The sequence below is a fragment of the Diospyros lotus genome, chromosome 2, assembly GCF_014633365.1.
Source record: "Diospyros lotus cultivar Yz01 chromosome 2, ASM1463336v1, whole genome shotgun sequence".
NCBI classification, from domain to species: Eukaryota; Viridiplantae; Streptophyta; class Magnoliopsida; order Ericales; family Ebenaceae; genus Diospyros; species Diospyros lotus.
Window position 1 is genome coordinate 44,933,309 of NC_068339.1, and position 25,056 is coordinate 44,958,364.

At 35.0% G+C, this 25,056-nt stretch overlaps 1 protein-coding gene and 1 pseudogene across 1 annotated transcript; both read left to right on the top strand.

Annotated features, from left to right (window-relative positions):
* Positions 1–791: 791 nt before the first annotated feature.
* On the top strand, positions 792–3,469 carry LOC127794329 (beta-fructofuranosidase, insoluble isoenzyme CWINV1-like). Its single transcript, XM_052325340.1, has 6 exons — positions 792–1,124; positions 1,355–2,211; positions 2,304–2,462; positions 2,569–2,816; positions 2,906–2,996; positions 3,083–3,469. The coding sequence occupies exons 1-6, from the start codon at positions 917–919 to the stop codon at positions 3,260–3,262; spliced, it is 1,743 nt and encodes a 580-aa protein (XP_052181300.1). The 5' UTR covers positions 792–916; the 3' UTR covers positions 3,263–3,469.
* A 15,392-nt stretch (positions 3,470–18,861) lies between these two features.
* Positions 18,862–24,969, top strand: LOC127794332 (beta-fructofuranosidase, insoluble isoenzyme CWINV1-like; annotated as a pseudogene).
* Positions 24,970–25,056: the final 87 nt, after the last annotated feature.

Genomic DNA, 25,056 nt, shown 5'->3' on the forward strand with positions numbered 1-25,056 from the left:
TTAATTTCTAACTGTTAGATAAATTATATATATATAATATATATACACTCACTCACGCAGTATATATGTATATATAATATATAAAATTTCCTATATTTCTAAATTAATTTCTAACCGTTAGATAAATTATTCATATAAATTTATGAATATATATACAATATATATGTATATATAATATATATACACTCAACAGTTGCAGCGATAGAGGGTCGACAGCGCTGGACGACTGCAGGCGACGGATCAGCTGGGTGACGGCAAGCAACGACGGGTAACGGATTAGCTAGGCGACGGCAGCAGGGCGGATCTCAGCAGAAGAGAGGGAACTTGAAGAAGATGATGGGAGAAGAGAGTTTCTAAGGATAGAATAATAGTTTTCTCGATCAACTTAGCAGCTTTTTTTGTCAAAGCTGAGGGTACCAGCTTTTCCAAAACACTGTTATAACAGCATTTCAGCCATATAGTGTTTAAGCAATTTTTCAATCCAAACATGTAACCATTAGAAATTGTATAGCTTATACACTGTCTGTATAACTTATAAGCGGTCAAACTGCTCAGCCAAACAGCCTCTAAATATTACTTCATGGTCATCCTTCTAGTCCACATATTACTTTGTCCAACCAGCGAAAAATCAAATATTGACTAACAAACAACTGACCATTAGCCTATGAAACAGTCAATCAAGGCTTCGGAGAATAACTTACAAGTGAGCAATGATTTCGACTTCTGATGACTAAAACATGTTTATATATGAAATGATTTGTTTCTATCAATGACTTCTAGGGTTTACTCACCCATGCATTATATTTTTCAAACAAAAGACTGAATCTTGGGTAGATGATTGATTGAGAGTCCAACCACCTCATATAAGGGCTGGCTGGAAAAGGGCCCCAAAATACACGCTCTGCTCATTCCCAGAATGCAGATTTTCATGGCCAAGCTCCGCCATTGCTTTTCTGCTTGGCTGGTGATTTGCCTGCTTCTTGGTTTGCTCCATGGCCATGGCATTCTCCAAGCTCAAGCTTCTCACCCAACCCACAGGCAGCTCCAGTCTCTGCAATCTTCTCCTTCAGACCAGCCTTACAGAACTTCCTATCACTTCCAGCCTCCCAAAAACTGGATGAACGGTATGTTCCTTTCCAATCTGCTTAATTTCTGTCTCCAGTGGGTTCCTCTTGTCCATGCATCTAACTGTTTGAACTTTTGATGTTTCGTGTTGTGCTGTTCGCTGGTTGGGTCTGCTAATGGGTATCCTCAGATCCTAATGGTGAGTGAAGTTGTGGATAAAAGAACAAACCCAGTGCACGAGGGTCTTGGGTCTGTGTTTTTATGGTGTTTTTTGCTTTGTTGTTTGCAGGGCCTATGATTTACAAGGGAATTTACCATTTGTTCTACCAGTACAACCCTTATGGTGCAGTTTGGGGGCACATAGTGTGGGCACATTCGACTTCCACTGATCTCATCAACTGGACCAACCACAGCCATGCCATCTACCCGAGCCAGCCATCCGATGTAAACGGGTGCTGGTCAGGCTCTGCCACGATGCTGCCGGGTGGGAAACCGGTGATCCTCTACACCGGAATCAACCAAAACAACCAGCAGGTCCAGAATCTGGCCATGCCCAAAAACCTCTCTGATCCGTACCTCATTGAATGGGTCAAGTCACCCATGAATCCATTAATGGCACCTGATGATATGAACAAAATTGAAGCAGACTCATTCAGGGACCCTACCACAGCCTGGCTAGGCCCTGACAGGAGATGGAGAGTGATCATTGGAAGCAAGAGAAGGAACAGGGGAATGGCAATTCTGTACCGGAGCAAGGATTTCGTCCGGTGGACTGAAGCTAAGCACCCTCTGCATTCGACTGAGGGCACTGGAATGTGGGAGTGTCCAGATTTCTACCCGGTTTTGGCTAATGGGGCAGAGGGTGCCGACACATCTGCGATCGGCCACGGGGTTAAACATGTCCTCAAGGTCAGCTTCCATGGCGAGGATCACTACACCGTTGGAACATATGATCTTGTCAAGGATATCTTTATCCCGGATGTGGGATCCGAGGAGAATGACTCCGGGTTGAAATATGATTATGGGAAGTACTACGCGTCGAAGACGTTTTTCGACAGTGCCAAGAAGAGGAGGGTTCTGTGGGGGTGGATCAATGAGGTGACTCAAGAAGCCATTAATGTCGAGAAAGGATGGTCTGGCATTCAGGTAAGATAATCCAGCCGTCCAATTCATGTTGTTTAATTACGCGTTCCATTGTTTCTTGCTCTGCACTGAGATGAGTTTGACTTGTTTGGCAGGGGATTCCAAGGCGAATTTGGCTGGACAGATCTGGAAAACAGCTGCTGCAATGGCCGGTGGAAGAGATTGAGAAGCAAAGGATGAATCAAGTTGACTTGCCTGCCAGGCTGCTCGAGGGAGGTTCAGTGGTTGAAGTTTCCGGGGTCACGGCCACCCAGGTCCGGCATTTCATGGATCGACGACCATAATCCATAAACTTCTTTTTCTTTGGATGAATCCTTAACCATGAATTAAGACTGAATTATTTAGGTTAAATTGTCACAGGCAGATGTAGAAATTGAATTTGAGATACCAAAGCTTGAGAAGGCAGAGTTGTTGGATCCAAACTGGAGTGACCACCCACAGGCTCTTTGTAGCCAACAGGGTGCACCGGCGAGAGGTGGGCTTGGACCATTTGGGCTGCTGATTTTGGCTTCCAAGGACTTGCAAGAGCACACATCAGTCTTCTTTAGAGTCTTTCAACACCAAGAGAAAAACAAATTTATTGTGCTCATGTGTAGTGACCAAAACAGGTGACAGTGATATTCTTATGATTATATAATCACCTATTTTAATACCTATACTTTTTATAATAACGATTAACATCTTCTTTAATCATTAGGTCATCATTGCATCTAGATTATGATAAGACCACGTTCGGTGCTTTTGTTGACATTGACCCAACTCGTGAAAAGTTACAACTAAGAAGTTTGGTAAGTCACCCGTATTGCCAATCCTTCAAAACATCTATTTTCTTTCAAAACAAATAGAGTCTGAATGTTGGCACTACTACTTGCAGATAGATCGTTCCATAGTGGAGAGCTTCGGGGGCGGGGGGAAGGCTTGCATCAGTGCGAGGGTGTATCCTAGTTTGGCCATCGATGGGGGGGCTCATCTCTATGCCTTCAACAATGGGACTCAGAGTGTGACAGTGTCAAGGTTGACTGCATGGAGCATGAAGAAAGCTCAGATCAATTAGTACCATGCAATTGCCCAATTGATAAGGACATGTACCCTACAGTGTCAAGCAGTTGTTGCCCTATATTACATTTGGTGCATCTATCAAGTTACAGATATTAATAATGGAAGTTGAGAGAGTTAAGTCTGAGAGAGTCTCTCACTATGCACACAGTCATGTATTCCTGTGTTCTGTAGACATGAATAGAATAATAAAAGTAGGGAACTTATCCCATTGAGATTTTAAAATATTTTACATTTATACATATCTTATATTTAAAATTAATAAATATAATATATTTTAGTTGAATATAGTTGCATTGAGATTTAAATATATTTGATATTTTAAATGCATCTTTCATTTAAATTTAAGGGTTAATTACCAAAAAAAAATACTAAATTTTAGACAATGTCTTAATTTCTACAAGAAGCTACAAACTTACCCATTTCACATTTTAATTTTCAATCTTGTATCAATTTTACAATACTATTACAATTTAAATGTATATTTAAGGCGTTTTTTCAGTTTGTTTCAATTTTTTTTGGTTAGTTTGGTTCTTTTAATTTTTTAATTTGTTCGCTTTGAAAATCTATTTAGTCAATTTAATTAATTTTTTCACATATATATATTTTATTTAATTTAAACAATTCAATCAATTCAATATTGTTTGAGGTTGAATTTCTCATCTAATGTGTTGATGGATGATTGGGGATTCGAGCCCCAAGGCCCGTTAGCAGGCCCAACTTCTTCACATTTTTTAAAGAAAAAATCTTTAGAAAACATGCCCAAAGATGTGGATAAGGTCAAACTTTGACCTTATTTAGTAGCATTATTATGTTATCATTGTTCGTTTAAGATCTTAATCAAAGTGGAGAGACAAATTATATATAGACAACTTATATATATATATATATGCTTTAGTTTTTAAGATTGAGTTTAATGTGTGATTTACAATAAACATTTGCAATAGAATCAACAATTAAACACAAAAATACATAAATTTTTTACAAAAGTTTGATTTCAAGAGCCTGCATCCTTTGTCTTTTAGTCCAGGAATTAAAGATTTTATTAAAATCAATAGAAATATCATTAATTATTGTATGTGTAAGGTTGAATCTCAATTATGAATAATTTTACTAATAACAACACACTTTAATAAATTAAAACTTACATAAATGAGTTAATTATAAATATTAACTGACAACTCTTTCATTCGAATGAAAAACACTTTACTTATAACTCTTTAACTCAAATAAAAAAAAAGAAACACTTTGCAACAATTAAACCTAGCACTTGGAGGCTTTGAATGCCTTTAGTTTCGAAAAGATTGAAGTAGAATAAGTAAATCTTAGATGTTAGTAGTCGAGGCTCTTATATACTTCAATTAGCGAAACTCTTGCTCAAATTGAATTTGAAAGTCTTCTAGACTAAGACGTTGAATCTTGAAAAAAAAAATGGTCTTCTCTTCCTTCGCCTTCTCCAATTTCATATAAAAGATATTTAGTTTTTTAAAATCGAAGTTAAAAAGAATATTTTATGCTCATCATATTTTTTACATGAAAATACAAGGTCAGGTGAATATTCCCCGACTCGTATCGAAGAGAATTTTACTTTAGAAAAAATAGAGTTTTAAAGATTAAAAGAAAAAAGAATATTGCCAAAATTTTAAAGGAAAACTTTGAAGTTAATAGCCAAATCAGAGTTTGGTCGACTAAAACTGTTCTTCAAAAATGATGGAAACCATTCTGAAGTGATCTGGTCGACTAAAGTGTACCTTTTGGTCAATCAAACTAACAATATCAAAAAAGTCAAACTAACAATGTCAAAAAAGTTATAAGGTGTGCTGGAGATTTTTGATTGACCAACACTTGCAACTAATCAACTAAATTCAGTCTCAGCTAAGCCTTGAAGTATATATTTTATTACTTTGATTAACTAACCTTGATCATCTAGACACATAGGGAAAATGGGTGTTTTTGATGATGGAATCGTTTAGTCAATTACATATGTTTAGATAATATTTGTTAATTAAGATATAAATTAAAAAAAATAAGTTATGAAAAGTATTTTAAACAAAAAGTGTTTTTTATTGTATTTGTTAAATTTATCTAACAACCTTTAAAAAAGAAGTCAAATGACTTCTTATCTGAATTTTTTCAAATAAATTTATTTTTTTTCTATTCGGACAAATTTATCGTGATCCCTATAGATAAGAAAAAATAACGTATGTATCATCCAGTGCATTTTAAAAAATTTAACAAATAGTTTGATAAAAATTTAAAATGTTTCTCAGCCTTATGTTGATTATTCAATATTTTGGTCTGAAAAATATTCTAATCTTATCTTAATACAACCTTATCTTATTCATTTTAACAAACGTTATCTTAATAATCATCTAAATTAGGAACTAACCAAGTCTTAGAAAAATAATTATTCAATGGTCAACTACACTAAGTAAAAACAAAACATGATATTTATTACCTAGAATTTGTCAAGTGCATTGTAACATTAAAAAAAAGAGTTTTTAGCATAAAAAATTAAAATTTTTGACATTTTTATGATTTTATCAAAAATTTTCAATTTTGGCAATAAGAACTCAATTTGAGAAGTTGGATGCAATTTTATTCTGTGGCCAAAATTGATTAAAGAGACACGTGGCTTTACCCGGGTGGCGTGGCACCTAACAATTTGGGTGGCCCCACATTGATTGTTGTTGAAAAAAATAAAAAATAAAAATCAAATTAAAACATTTAACTAGGGTTAACCTATTTGGGTTAAAACCCATCGACGTGCCACCTGGAAATTTGAGTGGGTCCCACATTGATTGTTGTTGAAAAAATAATAAAAATTAAAAATTAAATTAAAACATTTAACTGGGGTTAATCTATTTGGGTAAAAACTCATCCTTGCCTCTACACCGTCGCTGCCTTTTTTCTCCACTACCGACCATCCCCTATTCTCCTACATCCTTCATCGTTGACGGCCACATGAAACGACAATGATGGCTTGATGATGCCGATGGCCAAGCCAAATAAATGTTGAACCAAATGGACATATTTCCTGAAAAACCAAAGGAGTCAACCGATTCAGAAGACAAAGGGTTGCAAATTTGGGAGAAGATTATAAGCCATGGCGACGACGAACTGTTAGTGTTGTGTGCCCTTATGCTATATTTAGATAACATCTAGCGGGCTTGTTTGCAATACAGTAACTGTATTTTTGTATAAATCTATAAAAAACAAAGTTTTCTTCATTCATATTTTCTCCAATCAATTATATGAATTACTTCTTAAATCTTTTGTATGAGAATTTTATTCTCAAGGTGTTAAGGCTGTGCAACAGGATTTTCTGATAACAAAACTTCTTAAACTATTCCTAGTCCTTATATTCTTTGGATGGGGATTTCGAGATTAATCAAATATGGACTAGAACATGGGTTACTACCTCGTTCAATATGGGGATATTTGTTGGTCGTTTAAGGTATGACCACTCAAGAAGGGGGGTGAATTGAGTGTTTAAAATTTTTCTCCCTTTTAATAAATATTATTGATTAATTATTCTCTAAGAATATATATAAATTATTTTCTTTTAATTAAATTCTTGTTATTTAAATTTAAACAAATTAAGATTTTGTAACTATGTATATGTAAGTTTGAGATTAATAAATTGCAAGTTACAAAATATAGCAAAAATAAATAAATGAGGCATAAGACAATTTATAGTGGTTCAGTGTCTCCACATATACCTACTCCACTTTCTCAAGGTCTCAACCACCCTTGGGGTTCCACTAATCTCACCAAGGTTTTCACACTATCTCGTCTTGGAAACTAGATACACTCCTAGATTACAATGGGTTCTAGAAAAATCACTAAAATCAAGGTTTTCTCCCTAGCTTATATAATACCCCATATTTTCGTGAAGATACCACGTATTTTAAGTGAGTTTAAAATATCGAAAAATATGTTTGAAATGGCAACAAGTGACAAAATTAGTCGTAGGGAGTGCCCTAGAGCTTAGATACCTGAGAACAAAGGTATATTTTTGACGAGCGTCTCGAGGCAAGATTTATGACATTGAAAGAAATTAAATCAGGGACGATTTTTCGGTTAAGCTAAGTTGTAGCCTAAAATAGCCGAATAATGGTATGGGACTTCGAAAAATCGTACATATCGAGTAATTTTGAGTTATTAATTTTGAGATTTTAAGTATCTCGATAAATTTGATATTTGAGGATGTAATTGTAATTAGAGAATTATCCAAACGAAATAAGGATAAAATTAAGAGCCTATGTGGTAAAATATTAAAGTTGAGAACTTGAAATAAGTGCCAAAATGTTATTTGGGAGAAATTAGGGGAATTAGCTTGGATTTCAAAAGTTAAATTCATTCTAGTTTTGGATTTCAAAAGCCATTCAATTACATCTTTGAGTCTTTGAAGTCCGTGGCTTAGATTGTGATAAGTGGCATAATGTGATTGGTTGAAGAAATCTATAAATAGGCACCATGAGTTGTTCTCAAATCATTCCAAGCAAGTTTGAGAGTTAAGGCACTCTAAGAAGAGAAGCTTGCTCTAGAGAGAGAGGAAGAAGTTCGGCAAGAATGCGAGAAGAAATCGAAGGAGAAGCTGGGGGGAACGAGCATCATCGGAGTTACAAGCCTTCATCGGAATTTGCCAAAATTAGTCAGAAAAAAAGAGAGGTAAGTCCTTTTTTTTATAATCCTATAGAGGGGGAAAAGAGGGTCGCGTAAGTTCAAACGGAGGTCAAATCGGAGTTAAAATGAGGAAGTTATGGCCGAAATACCAAACTTGAGGCGAAGTAATCCGAAACTGCTGTGCGGTGCGTGAGATACACGCGCCAGAAAATAGTTACGCGTGAGGGCGCATGGCCCACTTTTCTAGAGCGCGTGAGAGGCCCATTTTTCTTCAAATTTTCCAGTTATGCCCCTACTTTAATACCCTTCAACCCTATGTAAAAATATTTGAGATTAGGTTTACCAAAACGTGTGTTTTATACAGAAACCTAGGTCGTTTGCTGTGAAATTATACTGTCCAAAAGATAAACCAACAAGGTGAGACTCTTATACTCCAAATCCTATTTTTTATTCTCTTATGAGAGACTTCTATTGCATGAGATGCGTTTCATGAAGTTCCTATACGTAAACTCTTGTTATTCTCTTACGTGAAATTATGTTGCATATATGAAATGTATTTTTCTGAAAAATATATGTTATTGACTTTTTAACTGTTGAATTTATAAAATTTGTGTGGCCATACTGTTGTACCTATTTGTTATTGGTCGAGGGCAAAAGTCGGATATCTCTCGAGAGGCGATATGCATGCGCCATCGAGAAAGCTCTCGTGGGGAAGACCATGAGCCTAAGGAACAACGAATGTGGTGCTTGCATGAGTTCTATGAGGTCGGGCCGAAGTGATATGGTTAGGGACCTCCCGAGAGGAGTTATGCGTGTGCCATTGAGATAGCTCTCGTTGGAGGAGGCTGACATGTTCACGAGGCACTTCGGAGTAGTTCTCATTGTCTTCTCATACATTCCATACCTGATCATGCATCGATATAAACTGTTTTTGGAGTTTCTCACTAGAAAATTCATCTTCTAATTGGACTATGTCTCTAGAATATTCAGACGTTCCAAGTTTGACGAGCGGTTCTAAAGGAAATGAGGTAGCTAAAGAATTAACTTAAATTACTGTCTGTAGCATGATTAGCATATTTTTGTTTATCTGCGAACCTATGTAATTTTGGATATGTTTAAGATGTTCAGTTATCACTTGATGATGTCCATGTAATATATTTTGTAGACGTCTTGAACAATTTTATGATAAATAAAGTATTATGGTTGTGAACCATATCAGGTTCGATCTAGCTTCCGCATTCGAGATTTTAACGCATGTTTTAGCTATTCGATTATTGAGTTTGTTAAGCTGATAAGGTGAAAATTAGGATTTTTGGGATATTATGTGATGTATGATAGCTATTGTGATATGAAAAATTTTTATATTCCCGAAATCCTAAGTATAACACGCTGGAGAAATTTGGGGTGTTACAGCTTACATTGGAAACTAGATTCACCTAGATTTTAACGGTTCTAGAAAACCTATATAATTTACAATACTAATTTAAATGTTACAAATAATTTGTCCACACTTGGACACAAATAAGCAATTAAGAACAAATTATACAAGACAATAATATTTAAATAAATAAATAAACGGTGACCTCAGTTTGAATGGAGAAGATCGGATTCGGCTTTGCGACCTCTTTTTCTCTTCTTACCTTATGGCTCTTCGGTAGATGAACAATGAATCTTTGAGAGCTTTGGAATGTTTGAAAATTAGCTTGAGAGCTTTGGGGAGATTTGAATGTATAATATGTGTAATGGATACTCAAAAAATGAGTTTTGGGATATTTATAAGCATTTTATCCACTAAAGAAATGGTTAATATGAAGTTTAAAATTCAAAAAATGTTTAAACTTTTTCAAATAATAAGAAAACATGTCTCACTTTTAATTCAAAATAAATTTACTTTTTGCATGAGAAATCAAGATTTGAAATTTCAAATATAAGATTTTGAGACAAAAATGATTAAAATAATAAAACATGTCTAAAAGTAATCTCATTTAATTTAAAATAAATTTACTTTTTACACGAGTAAGAGAAAACATATTTAAAACAAATTCTCTTTAATTCAAAACAAATTTACTTTTTGTATGAGAAAGATAAAACATGTTTAAAAGTAATTCTCCTTTAATTCAAAATAAATATACTTTTTACATAAGTAATAAAAGCATTTATCAATAAATAAAAATTCAAACATAAATTTTTGAGACATAAATGATTAAAAGAAGGAAATATGTTTAAAGACAATCCACCTTTAATTCAAAATAAATTTACTCTTTGTATCCACTTTTAATTCAAAATAAATTTATTTTTTTATATAAAAAAGAAATACATTTATATCATAAAAATATTTTTGTTAATCATCAAAATTTAATTAATATGACCAAGTTGGCTCAACAATATCGATTGGAGGATGGTGTGTCACTTGCTATATGACATAAATTGTCGCTAGTAAACTTGTAGGTGGTTGTTAGTAGACAATCAATCGAATGTGATACTGATAATTAACCACATAGCCTGATGGATAATGGTCGAGTCATTAGGTTGCGATGGTGTGTTGATACTTAGAGTTGAACTGACATGATTGTTTTGTATATTGGTGTGTGAAATTTGCTAATGAGCCAAACTATCCAATTGGGAGGTGTGAACATTCATTTATGTAGTTTCCTATGTGATCTACTATTGATATGGCGAGACACTCCCTGACCAGGGCGGATTGAAAGTTAGGAAAAATGTTTCATAAGGTGTAATCTAATCACATAATGATGTCTAACACATAGTTACTGAGTTTATGAATTTGTAACTCCATGACTCTCACTCAATCGAGACATTAGATGATGGAAGGATTATAGCATACAGTAATCGTTAACTGTAATATGTTCACTTGAGGTGAGATTTTACTACCACTTATATTGTCCTGAACCGTTACTAGATACTATTCAGGAACTATCGAAACATTGTCAAAATTTGGAGAAGAGGGTTTCGATGTTATCTGATTACTAGCGAGTAGTGAACCTAGAAAGTTACATGTTATATAGTGTTACATTTGGTATCGACATTACATGTCCAAAATATCTCAGAAAATAATTGGTCAAAAATTGACTTTTAGCCCTTCTTGTCAATAGTGCACAGTACATAGTAATAATGCATAATATGAAATCAATTATTGATTACACAATAAGACGCGAATTGCAAATAATGCACAATGCATAATGTATAATGTATAGTGTTGTTGTCCAAAAAAATACCCAAGAGAGAGGTGAATTAGGTTTTTCAAAAATTAATAATTTTAGCTCTTTTGAAAACTCTTAAATTTATTGTCTTAATATGTGGTGATTGAAATTAATAAAATTACACAACCACACAGAACAAGAGAAATTTATAGAGATTCGGCTCTAAAGAACCTAATCATCTATCTCAAGACTTAGCTTGAGATTCCACTAGAGAGAATCAACACTAACCTTTAACTGGAGCTTGAACCAATATACAATCCCTTGTCTAAATAAGAACCACTAGCAAATACAATCCTCTCACATAACAACTGAGTAAAAATAACAAACTTACAACCAAAGAAAATTATAAACAAGTCACCAACGGTTGAGAATTCCACCAGACAGTACACTTTCAGCACTTCGAACCTTCTCACTTTTGTTTGAATACTCTATCAAGTTTGTTCTAGCTTGAGCCTTCATACTTACCCTATTTATATACATCTTCCAAACATACTAGCCATTAAAAAAATGGTTAATATAATGTTTGAAATTCAAAAAATGTTTAAACTTTATCAAACAATAAGAAAACATGTCTCACATTTAATTCAAAATAAATTTACTTTTTGCATGAGAAATCAAGATTTAAAAATTCAAATATAAGCTTTTGAGACATAAATGATTAAAACAAACAAACATATATAAAAATAATTCTCCTTTAATTCAAAATAAACTTACTTTTTGTATAAGTAAGAGAAAACATGTTTAAAAATAATTCTTTTTTAATTCAAGATTTAAAAATTCAAATATAAACTTTTAAGATATAAATGATTAAAACAAAAAAATATGTCTAAAAGTAATTCTCCTTTAATTCAAAATAAATTTATTTTTTGCATAAGTAAGAGAAAACATATCTAAAACTAATTCTCTTTAATTCAAAATAAATTTAATTTTTATATGAGAAAGAGAAAATATGTCTAAAAACAAGGAAACATAAGATATAAATAAATATATTTTTTGCATAAGTAAGAAATGCATTTATCAAGAAATAAAAATTCAAACATAAGATATAAATAATCAAAACAAGGAAACATGTCTAAACATAATCCACATTTAATTAAAAATAAATTTACTCTTTGTACCAACTTTTAATTCAAAATAATTTTTTTTTTGTGAGAAATAAATACATTTATATCATAAAAATATTTTTGTTATCATCAAAATCGTATTTACTTATCCTTGAGCTTAACAAATGCATAGTGAAATCAATTATTAATTACATAGTAAAATCAATTATTGATTGCATAGTAGCCAAAGGTAGCAGACCTGAGAAATAATGAAATTGGGAGAAGAAGAAAGAGGGGAAGAAAAAAAAAAAGAGGCAGGATCTTTGCCCCTTCCTCTCTTCTCTTACTCTCTCTCCCTCCCTCACACGTTTCTGCTTTCTCTGTTTTTTTCTTTTTTCTCTGAAAAATATTCTACTGCCACAAAAATATTTTACGTGTGAAGATCACACATAAAATTTTGAGACACAGGCACCAGTGATACTTAGATCCTCTATGTCTAGCATGAGAATAAGTGATCGGTATGGTACCCTACTATATACTAAATGTGAGTAGAGTAGGACCACCACAATGTGAGGTGGATACAGTCTTGGTATAGAAACTGTTTTTGTATCCCAACCTTACATCGGACAACAGGTATGCATTTATTTATGCATTCCATTGTTGAATATGAGTGTTGATTAAATACTCAAGTTATGTATGATATGTATATTATACTATGCTGCATGTATCTGATACACGATAAAAAAAATTATTTTTACTTGTACCACCGTACTAGTGATTTCCTTCACGAACACCATCGGCAACGAGAAGACAAGCATGGCTAGCCAGCGCCCAAGGCAAGATGCAGATCGTCGGCCATGGCAAACATCGACTATGGGCACAGCCGCAATGAATTGTTGAGGTGAAGGCGGTCACAACAACCCATCACCACAGTCACAGCCATGGAGCATTCGCGACAACGAGTCACGACCCACGAGGAGTTGACCACCATCATCGATGATCATTGTGTGCTTGGATCGATCAATCGTCGGCCATGGGAAAGATGCAAGGTCACGACCATGGCGAAATCAATCAATTATCGGCCACGAAAAAGACACAAGATCACAACCATGACGATAAGAAACATAAGAGAAGGGAACAACGAGCAGTGGAAGAAGAAGGTGGTTGAGAATGTGCATAAGCATGGCAAACCCTAAATGATTTGGGGGGGGGGGGAGGAGAAAATGGCTAATCTTCGTTAATTATTATAAAAAGTCCCTTTGAGAACTCTGGATACTTATTTAGTCACATCCCGATTAGTAGGTTTCCTTAACCTCCCACTTTTCCTTAAAATAGTCAAACTGCCACATCCCAATCAAATTAAGCTTTGTATCCATCAAATTTGATCCACTAATTGACCATAAAATGATAATTGCCACACGAAATTTAAATTTTATTATAATTGAAACATATTTATAATTAAAAATTTATTTTTTAATTAAAATATAGATTTAGATTTATCTTTGTGAGTCATCTTTTAATTATAATCTAAATTTTTTTTATATATATATTTATATATGAGTATTAAGTGTATAAATAAATACCTAATACTTTTAAATTAATATTATAATAATAATAATATTTTTCTCTTTGTTCTTAGTTTTTTCCAATTTGGATTTTTCACACAAAACTTTAGTATTACTTGTTTTCTTTTTCATGATACAGTGATAAGGTAATAGTTATCAATTTTACATTAACAATTACACAAAAGATCTAAATCTCATATGATAAATAGAAAACAATTTATTGAATAATTCAAACCTATTGTTATATTCACGTTAAAGGTATAAAAATACCTTGCATGAAAGATCAAATGTAACTTTTAAACCTACCTTTATCCTTTCACTTATTTAAATATCAAAGTGTCAATCTCAATAAAGCAAATTAATTTGTTGCCCACATCAACCACTAAATACGTCGGCAACCAAGAAGGGGAGCATGAGACCCATGAATGTGAGACCACACCTTTCCTGTTAGCCCGCATCGAGCAACAAATTGAGATTGTTCCAACAAATCTTAGGATAGTCATTATTCTGTGTTGTTGTCAAAATATAATAATTAAAATTTATAATGAATGAGAGCTGGGGCAAAGAAAGAGCAAGGTGGACAGTCGATGGGAGTTTGCTGGTAGAGATGTGTGTTGGGTGGTTTCGATCTTCAATGTACTGGCTGGGGTCCTGGATAGGCTCTCGAGGGCATCCTCGATAGCACCTAGGAGTAGTCTCCTGTGTATTTGGAGCATAACTGCACTCACAAAAACAAGTTAGAAGGCACGCAAGTATTCTTTATCTGCATATACCCTCCAATGTTTTGTCTCAACTAGGGACCACTTTTGGGATTAGTCCGCCAAAATTTATTGACCAAAATACTCTTAGACATTCAATGATTGAAATACCCTAAATAGACACTCAAAACTTTTATGGCACAATATTGTTTTTCCATACAAGCACCCTTTTAAGTTCATTAAAAAACAGTTCATAATCTAAGCCTTTTTGTTCTTAATGAATCTAATGGGTCTTGCATAAGAATATGGGTAAATTTCTTGCAAGACCCATGAGGTTTGTAGAAAAAGCACTGATTGCCCATGTCAACATTTTCTCCTTTGACATGAAGTAGCAATTCGTTAATTCTTTTATAAAATTTAAAAATATCTCTTACTTTTTTTTATAAAATAAAGATACTACTAGTTGAGACCAACATCACAGCTAGGCACCACCACCATCGACAATGATGATGGCCTATAAATGCTTTTGGGATCTTGAGGAGAGAAAACATAGTCAATAGTGTCAAAATAACTTTTCATTGATTTCTCTCTTTGAATTATAAAAATGGATAGAATAGGCAAAAAAAAAAAAAAAAAGAAGAGAAAAAAAAAACACATAAGAGAAAAATAGAGACTAAAAGAGTATGTTAAACATTTAAAGTGTTATGTTATTTGTATTGAATAGGATAACGTTCGTCCGACACAAGTAAAATATAAAGATGGTGTGAGCCCCACCCTCCCCGTCTGCATACCCAAAAAATTTATGTTAAACATAGGATAATAGCTAATAGTTAAATAGTAATAAATATATCTTATTTTTAAATAATATGTATTTATTATTTCTTATTTTTTATAATAAAATAATTTTATTAGTTGATGACAAATATATCGTGTTTTGATCAATTTAATTAGTTAATAAAATTATTTAATTATTAAAAATAAAATACAATTAATATAATTTAAAAATATATCCATTTGTTACTACTTAGTCATTACTACATCGTTAGGTTACTTTATTATTATTTAATATTTAATATTATTAAAAGGGGATTCCAATGTCATGTTGTCCACAAACAAAGAAGAGAAGTGTCAAACCATGATTACGCCCGCCGGGAAAAGCGACCCCAGCCCCCTCCGACAACTCAATTTGCAAAGTCTGTCTCCACGGCCACAGTGGCCTGAATTTGGGGCGGCCACCAAAATGGAACGAACGTTGGACCAGACGCAAGCAGGCGGCAACCCCACTCCCGTGGCCGTGACCATGACTCCAACATTCGCATCCTTTTCAACGATTGCGATCTGGTGGTTGCCCTCACCATGCCTCTGCTGCCTCATCCTTCTCATCTCAATCTCTCCCTCGTTCCAACGTGACTAATTCCAAGCACTTTGTCTTCCGGGTTTTAATTTCGATAAATAAATTAATCGATACACTCTTTGTATCTCAATGAAAGTTACTCAATTAACCTTTTAAATTTAAGCATGATTGTCCCTTAAAATTGTTCCTTTTTGGCCAAAGGTAAAGGTCGAATGTGCATTTATAGCGGTCAAAAATGAATTTTGGGAAATGATTGGCATCTGCAAGCACTCCGACACTCAAATAAATAAAAGCATAAATTGGTAAAGTATTAATACATTAGAAAAGAATATATCTAGACTCTTGGTAAAATTAGTTCATATAGAAGGAGAATAGGTCATCCTGCATGCATGTAACGAACATTGCAGGGTGATGGGATTGAATATTCGGCGCTAACAAGGTTTTTCGATGATGGCATGGTAATAATGCTGTTGTAAATTGATGCGGGACCAAGATCAAGTTGACATTAAGTTAAGATTAGGTCGAGAGCTAAGATTGAGCCGTAGACAAAGGTTGAGAATAGATCGGTACAATCTAAAAGTTACTATGATTAAGTTAATAAATTCAAAAACTGTTGTAAAATAATGCAGGGTCAACACTATTAATTGTTGAGAATTCCCAAGTTGGTTTGATTGGAGAAGCGAGCAAGTGATGGTAGTTGAGTGGGTTCTAAATCTAGGTGAAGTGTAAGATATTAATTGATTTAACAAATATAATATATGAATTTGAGAACTCATTGAATTACTCAAACTTAGTACATGCATGTGTGACTTTCAAATATATATATATATATATATATTATAGTGCAATGTCTAAACACTACTTTAGGGAGGTCAATGCATAATTAATGTTAACAAAAGAGCTGTACCTCTGCTCCGTCATCCTTCTCATCTCAATCTCTCCCCCTCCCCCAACGTGCCTAATTCCAAGCACTTTATGCTTTGGGGTTTTAATTTTGATAAATTAATCGTACACACTTTATATCTTAATAAAATTTATTCAATTAATCTTTAAATCTTTTGAATTTAACCACAACGCCACTTAAAATGTTAAAGTTTAAGAGGGTAACGTAACTAATTCAAACACGTTATGATTAAAATAAAAAAAATTCAAAAGACGACGTAAAATAACATAAGGTCAATGCGATGATAATTTAGTGAGTTTCTAAATCTAGGTGAAGGGTAAGATATTAATTGATTTAATAAATATTAAATTTAAAGTATAAAATATGAATTTAAGAACTCATTGAATTACTCAAAGTTAGTTCATGTGTCATTTTCAAATATATATATATATTATAGTGCATGTCTAAACACAAGTTTAGGGAGGTTAATGCATAATTAATGTTAACAAAAGATCTTGTGAAAACAGCTGCGAGAAGAGCTGTGCCAATGTGCAATCACCAGACCAATGTCATGTATGGAATGACAAGAAAATAATAATTATTAAAACTAGTTTATTAAATAAATAGTAAGATTCCAGTAATAAAAAATGTTACTTAAACGTTTAAATTTAATATTTTATATTTATATTTTATATATGACTTAATGTATATAGTGCTCCTTTAAGAATTAAAAATATAATATTTAGTTCTTTATATGCAAAATATGATGATTTTGTATTTCGTTTATTAAATTTTTTTTTAATTTTTATCATAATGTAATATTAGTGCATGCATAAACGCTCTCATTTTTACAAGTGACACGCCACATAAATAACAAGTTGGCAATATTTGAATTGACTAGTTAATTTTTTGCGCTCCCTCATGAATTAAAAAATATGACATTCGATCATTGATGTGTAAAAAATCAAGATTCTATCACGGTAAAAACGTAAAAATAATAATTTTTAATATTTGAGATATAAAATTTTGACATTTTATACATTAAAAACTAAATGTCATATTTTTTTAATTATTAAAAAAGCGCCATATGTATCAAACTTATATATATCGACATTGATACAATACAACGTACAAGACATTAATGTAACATTTTATCAAAAATGTCAAATTTAAATGTCATTAAGCATTTTTTAGATTTTTACTATTTTCAAAAGATTCATTGATTTTTTCTTCTTTTCTTTTTTGGGTTAATGGATTTGATGGGATAATGAATACACATCAGATAGGGACGCTAGTGGCAAGAGAGAATTCACACTACATGCAACAATGAATATCATAAATTTGACTATATAAGATGAGCATAAAGGATACGATATGGTGAAATTAAGGTAATGGGAATGGCTCATTTTTATAAGCAGTAAATATTGCTTAAATTAAATATTTTTTAATAAAAAAGAATTTTTGTGTTAGTTGCCCCACCTCTTAGTGCGATTTTGGGCACTCCTTTTAACTTTTTAACGGGGTGAACGTCACTCTCTATCAATTTTGTGGGGACCTTATTCTCTCTCTCCTTTCTTTTTCTTCTCCAGTAGGCTTTTTTGTGGCATTTTTGTTACCACCTTATCTCACCACCTGCGTGCCGACTATCATTATATTCTCCCTTATAATAAAAAAAGGAGAATGTAATGGTGGTCAATATGCGAGCAATGAAAGAAGATGTTGTAGCAATCGACGCACAAGGAACAGTCAAGAGGGTCACCCCCAAATTGACCGGGGGGGGGGGGGGACCGTTAAAGGGGTGGACAAAATTGCACCCCCCACCTCTTCCTTTGACCTAAAATAATGGCCACGTGGAACAGTCCATTCCCATTGCTTATGGGCTATTAGTGGGCCAAGCTAAATCTCATCTCGTAATGAAAATAAATAAAAAAAGAAAAGAAAGATAATACCACTTATATATATAATATTAAATTAAATAAGCAAGAATATAGATGGTCTTGTGTACAGCCAAAAAATGAGTCATCATAGAAGAATTGGTCTAAAACAACTTATCATTAGTCTAAGAAACAAGATAATAAACTTACAAACATGGGTGAGCAATGGACGGTTACAATTAAAAAAACTTCTGTAGATAAATATGAAATGGTTGTCGACTGATATCAGAAAATTTGGCATGATTCCTAGGGTTTATTCACCCATGGGTTGTAAGATTTTTCAAACAATAGACTAGTACTTGGATAATGAGACAATACAACAGCTAGCCAAGGGGCAAGCAAGCATTGACTGTTGACTAATCCATCCAACTTTTATAAAATTCAACCAGGCATCTTCCTTGGTGATTCCCACTTTATATAAGGCTGGAAAAGGACCACAAAATCCATGCCCTGCTCATTCCCAGAATGCAGATTTTCATGGCCAAGAACCACCATTACCCTTCTGCTTGGCTGATTTGCCTGCTTCTTGGCTTCCTCCTCCTTGGCCATGGCCTTTTCCAAGCTCAAGCTTCTCACCCTGTCTACAGGCACCTTCAGTCTCTGCAATCTTCTCCTTCAAACCAGCCTTACAGAACTTCTTATCACTTCCAGCCTCCCAAAAACTGGATGAACGGTATGTTACTTTCCAATCTGCTTAATTTCTGTTTCTAATCGGTTTCCTCTTGTCAATGCATCTAACTGTTTGAACTTTTGATGTTTCGTGTTGTGCTGCGCGCTTGTTGGATCTACTAATGGGTATCCTCAGATCCTAATGGTGAGTGAAGTTATGGATAAAAGAACATCCTTAGTGCACCCTCTTGGGTCTATGTTTTTATAGTGTTTTTTGCTTTGTTGTTTGCAGGGCCTATGATTTACAAGGGAATTTACCATTTGTTCTACCAGTACAACCCTTATGGTGCAGTTTGGGGGCACATAGTGTGGGCACATTCGACTTCCACTGATCTCATCAACTGGACCCCTCACAGCCATGCCATCTACCCGAGCCAGCCATCCGATGTAAACGGGTGCTGGTCAGGCTCTGCCACGATGCTGCCGGGTGGGAAACCGGTTATCCTCTACACCGGAATCAACCAAGACAACCAGCAGGTCCAGAATCTGGCCATGCCCAAAAACCTATCTGATCCATACCTCATAGAATGGATCAAATCACCAGTGAATCCATTAATGGCACCTGATAACTTAAACAAAATCAATGCAAGCTCGTTCAGGGACCCTACCACAGCCTGGCGAGGACCTGATGGGAAATGGAGAGTGATCGTTGGAAACAAAAGAAAGAGCAGGGGAATGGCAATTCTGTACCGGAGCAAGGATTTCGTCCGGTGGACTAAAGCTCAGCACCCTCTGCATTCGGCTAAGGATTCCGGAATGTGGGAGTGTCCAGATTTCTACCCGGTTTTGGCTAATGGGGTAGAGGGTCTTGACACATCGGCAATTGGGCATGGGGCTAAACATGTCCTCAAGGTCAGCTTAGATAACACCAAACATGATCACTACACCATAGGAACATATGATCCTGTCAAGGATATCTTTACACCAGATAAGGGATCTGAGGAGAATGAATACGCATTGAGATATGATCATGGGAAGTACTATGCGTCGAAGACGTTTTTCGACAGTGCCAAGAAGAGGAGGATTTTGTGGGGATGGATCAACGAGTCGACTAATGCAGCCACTGATGTCAAGAAAGGATGGTCTGGCATTCAGGTAGGATAATCCAGCCATCCAATCCTTATTGTTTAAGCCATCATTTCTTGTTACTTATTGAGAATCTGAGATGAGTTGACTTTGTTTGGCAGGCCATTCCAAGGCGAATTTGGCTGGACAGATCTGGAAAACAGCTGCTGCAGTGGCCGGTAGAAGAGATTGAGAAGCAGAGGATGAATCAAGTTGACTTGCCTGCCAGGCTGCTCAAGGGAGGTTCAGTGGTTGAAGTTTCCGGGGTCACGGCTACACAGGTTTGGTCATATTATTAAGTACAAAAATTCTGTATAAATTTTATTGGTCATAGATCGATAACCATAATTGTTTTTTTTTTTTTTTTTATGCATCGGTAACCATAAATTAAGACTGAATTACTTGGGTCAAACTGTCACAGGCAGATGTAGAAATTGAATTTGAATTTGATATACCAAAGCTTCAGAAGGCAGAGTTATTGGATCCTAAGTCGAGTGACCCACAAGCCCTTTGTAGCCAACAGGGTGCACAAGTGAGAGGTGGGCTTGGACCATTTGGGCTGCTGGTTTTGGCTTCCAAGGGCTTGCAAGAGTACACATCAGTCTTCTTTAGAGTCTTCCGACACCAAAAGGAAAACAAATTTATCGTGCTTATGTGTAGTGATCAAAGCAGGTGACAGTGATATTTTTATAATTATACAATCATTTATTCTAATGTCTATATTTTTAAAATAATAAATTAACATTTTTTTTATCGATCAGGTCATCATTGCATCTGGATTATGACAAGACCACATTCGGTGTTTTTGTGGACGTTGACCCAACTCGTGAAAAGTTATCACTAAGAAGTTTGGTAAGTCACCTACATTACCAATCCTTCGAAACATTTATCTTCCTTCAAAACAAACAGTCTGAATGTTGGCGTTACTAAGCGTAGATAGATCGTTCCATAGTGGAGAGCTTCGGGGGCGGAGGGAAGGCTTGCATCAGTGCGAGGGTGTATCCTAGTTTGGCCATCGATGGGGAGGCTCATCTCTATGCCTTCAACAATGGGACTCAGAGTGTGACTGTGTCAAGGTTGACTACATGGAGCATGAAGAAAGCCCGGATCAATTAAGCCTACGCAAGAGCCCAAATGCTAAGGACATGTACCCTACAGTGTCGAGAACCTATTGCCCTATATTTCATCTGATGTATTTGGTGGAAATTTGAAGAATTGGGGGTTATGTTTAATATGCCCCACATTGTTATCAATTTTTAAAGAGATCAATGTTATTAGAAGATAATACTGGAAGGATAATTTGATATTATATCGACACTATGTTTGGAAGTTATATTTCAAAATAACACTCTCTCCACTGTTTTTGGGATAAACTACACTTCCGAAAGGCAAAAACCACAATTTGATGTTTCGTGAGATTTGGGAAAAAATCACAAGTTGTAATTTTGATTTCTATCAAAAAAAGGGGAAATCATATTGATGTGGATGAAAAATTACAAAAATATCTTTTCTCGAACTTCATGTGATCTAGAATATTTAGATTAGGCTTCGAGTCTAACACCATTTGAGCAAAATATTTGGTCCAAATAATTAGATTCGTCTTATCCAAAACTATGCCTCTACTTGTCTAGACAAGTTCGTAAGTTAAGATTTGACTGGCCATGTGGCACAATCATAATATTTTCTTTTCTCATAACATAGATATATAAAAATACAAATTTCAAGATGTAGGAATGTTGTTTATTACTTATAATTACTTTACCTTATTTTGGGTACTAAAATTAATTTAATTATCAGAAAATATATCAAGAAAAAAAGTCTCACGTGGAAAGTCAAGCAAGTTTTGGATATATTGACACATTAACTTTATATTAAACTAGCGGTGATCATCTCCAACCGTGGTCACATATTTCCTTGATATTTTTCTAGCGTGATGGATTAGGCAGCTTTGATGCGACACTTAGAGAGTTGATAATATTGGAAATCATGATAGTGTTACCAAATTGAATCGACAATAAATCACAATCAAATGAATTTATTACACATAAACGTAAATTTTTACATGAAAAACTTAAATTCAGAAAAATTAAGAGGAGAAAGAATAAAAATATCACTAAACAAATAATACTGGTAAAAAAAAATGACATTGTCACATCTAAAATATCACTAAGTAAATATTGCTATAACAAAAGTGATATAATTGTAACTAATTTCAGAGCATTTGACATTTATTTATAAACCTCAAATCATCTATAGATATACACAATAAATCATATCCTGATCAAAAGATGATTTATGAAAATATTTCTTCAAACGATATAAATCTCACTTAAAATCGAATTTGACAATATCATAATCACAGTCAAAATAAGAGTCTCAATTTCAGTCAAATTTGAATTTTGAGTTACAATTATAACAAGTTCCACCTTAACACGAAATTTAAATATAAAATTATTCAAAATTCTTTCTTTCAACAAAATCACAGAGAATTAATCTCCTAATAAATACCAACCAAAACCGCACCATGAGAAATACTACGCAAAGTTTATTATAGTGGATATTTTTAGCCGCACTTAAAGCATAGCTAACAAAATCAGGCTTAACATATCTTTACTGATCTTAATGACTCCACATTCATCAATATAAATTTCCCTTGATAACTCCACATTCTTCTAAACCCATCCGTCCAAAATTGCACGCATCTTAACTTGTCTGAGTGAAAATCAAGATATTTTGAACCAATAATAAAATATTATACTTCAAAGTGGTTAATACGAAGATCGAATAACCTTAAATAATGTTAAGCAATCCATAAACAAAATCTCAATTGAAAACAATCCAAAATATCATATCTAGGTTGAGATATGGGGGAGTTAAAACTAAGAAGCTTGGCTGCTTCAATGGCGGACAGAGGCAGAATGGGCAACGATTGACAGAGGCAGCAGGTGATCCTCTACACCGGAATCAACCAAAACAACCAGCAGGTCCAGAATCTGGCCATGCCCAAAAACCTCTCTGATCCGTACCTCATAGAATGGGTCAAGTCACCAATGAATCCATTAATGGCACCTGATGATATGAACAAAATTGAAGCAGACTCATTCAGGGACCCTACCACAGCCTGGCTAGGCCCTGACAGGAGATGGAGAGTGATCATTGGAAGCAAGAGAAGGAACAGGGGAATGGCAATTCTGTACCGGAGCAAGGATTTCGTCCGGTGGACTGAAGCTAAGCACCCTCTGCATTCGACTGAGGGCACTGGAATGTGGGAGTGTCCAGATTTCTACCCGGTTTTGGCTAATGGGGCAGAGGGTGCCGACACATCTGCGATCGGCCACGGGGTTAAACATGTCCTCAAGGTCAGCTTCCATGGCGAGGATCACTACACCATTGGAACATATGATCTTGTCAAGGATATCTTTATCCCGGATGTGGGATCCGAGGAGAATGACTGCGGGTTGAAATATGATTATGGGAAGTACTACGCGTCGAAGACGTTTTTCCACAGTGCCAAGAAGAGGAGGGTTCTGTGGGGGTGGATCAATGAGGTGACTCAAGAAGCCATTAATGTCGAGAAAGGATGGTCTGGCATTCAGGTAAGATAATCCAGCCGTCCAATTCATGTTGTTTAATTACGCGTTCCATTGTTTCTTGCTCTGCACTGAGATGAGTTTGACTTGTTTGGCAGGGGATTCCAAGGCGAATTTGGCTGGACAGATCTGGAAAACAGCTGCTGCAATGGCCGGTGGAAGAGATTGAGAAGCAAAGGATGAATCAAGTTGACTTGCCTGCCAGGCTGCTCGAGGGAGGTTCAGTGGTTGAAGTTTCCGGGGTCACGGCCACCCAGGTCCGGCATTTCATGGATCGACGACCATAATCCATAAACTTCTTTTTCTTTGGATGAATCCTTAACCATGAATTAAGACTGAATTATTTAGGTTAAATTGTCACAGGCAGATGTAGAAATTGAATTTGAGATACCAAAGCTTGAGAAGGCAGAGTTGTTGGATCCAAACTGGAGTGACCACCCACAGGCTCTTTGTAGCCAACAGGGTGCACCGGCGAGAGGTGGGCTTGGACCATTTGGGCTGCTGATTTTGGCTTCCAAGGACTTGCAAGAGCACACATCAGTCTTCTTTTAGAGTCTTCCGACACCAAGAGAAAAACAAATTTATCGTGCTCATGTGTAGTGACCAAAACAGGTGACAGTGATATTCTTATAACTGTATAATCACCTATTTTAATACCTATACTTTTATAATAACGATTAACATCTTTTTTAATCATTAGGTCATTATTGCATCTAGATTATGATAAGACCACGTTCGGTGCTTTTGTTGACATTGACCCAACTCGTGAAAAGTTACAACTAAGAAGTTTGGTAAGTCACCCATATTGCCAATCCTTCAAAACATCTATTTTCCTTCAAAACAAACAGAGTCTGAATGTTGGCACTACTACTTGCAGATAGATCGTTCCATAGTGGAGAGGTTCGGGGGCGGGGGGAACGCTTGCATCAGTGCAAAGGTGTATCCTAGTTTGGCCATCGATGGGGGGGCTCATCTCTATGCCTTCAACAATGGGACTCAGAGTGTGACAGTGTCAAGGTTGACTGCATGGAGCATGAAGAAAGCTCAGATCAATTAGGACCATGCAATTGCCCAACTGATAAGGATATGTACCCTACAGTGTCAAGCAGTTGTTTCCCTATGTTACATTTGGTGCATCTATCAA

Bases quoted from the DNA above. Each gene is read 5' to 3' on its own strand.
- LOC127794329 (XM_052325340.1), top strand. From the start codon at position 917: ATGCAGATTTTCATGGCCAAGCTCCGCCATTGCTTTTCTGCTTGGCTG. The intron at 1,125-1,354 runs GTATGTTCCTTT...TGTTGTTTGCAG, and splicing joins TCCCAAAAACTGGATGAACG to GGCCTATGATTTACAAGGGA. The intron at 2,817-2,905 runs GTGACAGTGATA...TTTAATCATTAG, and splicing joins ATGTGTAGTGACCAAAACAG to GTCATCATTGCATCTAGATT.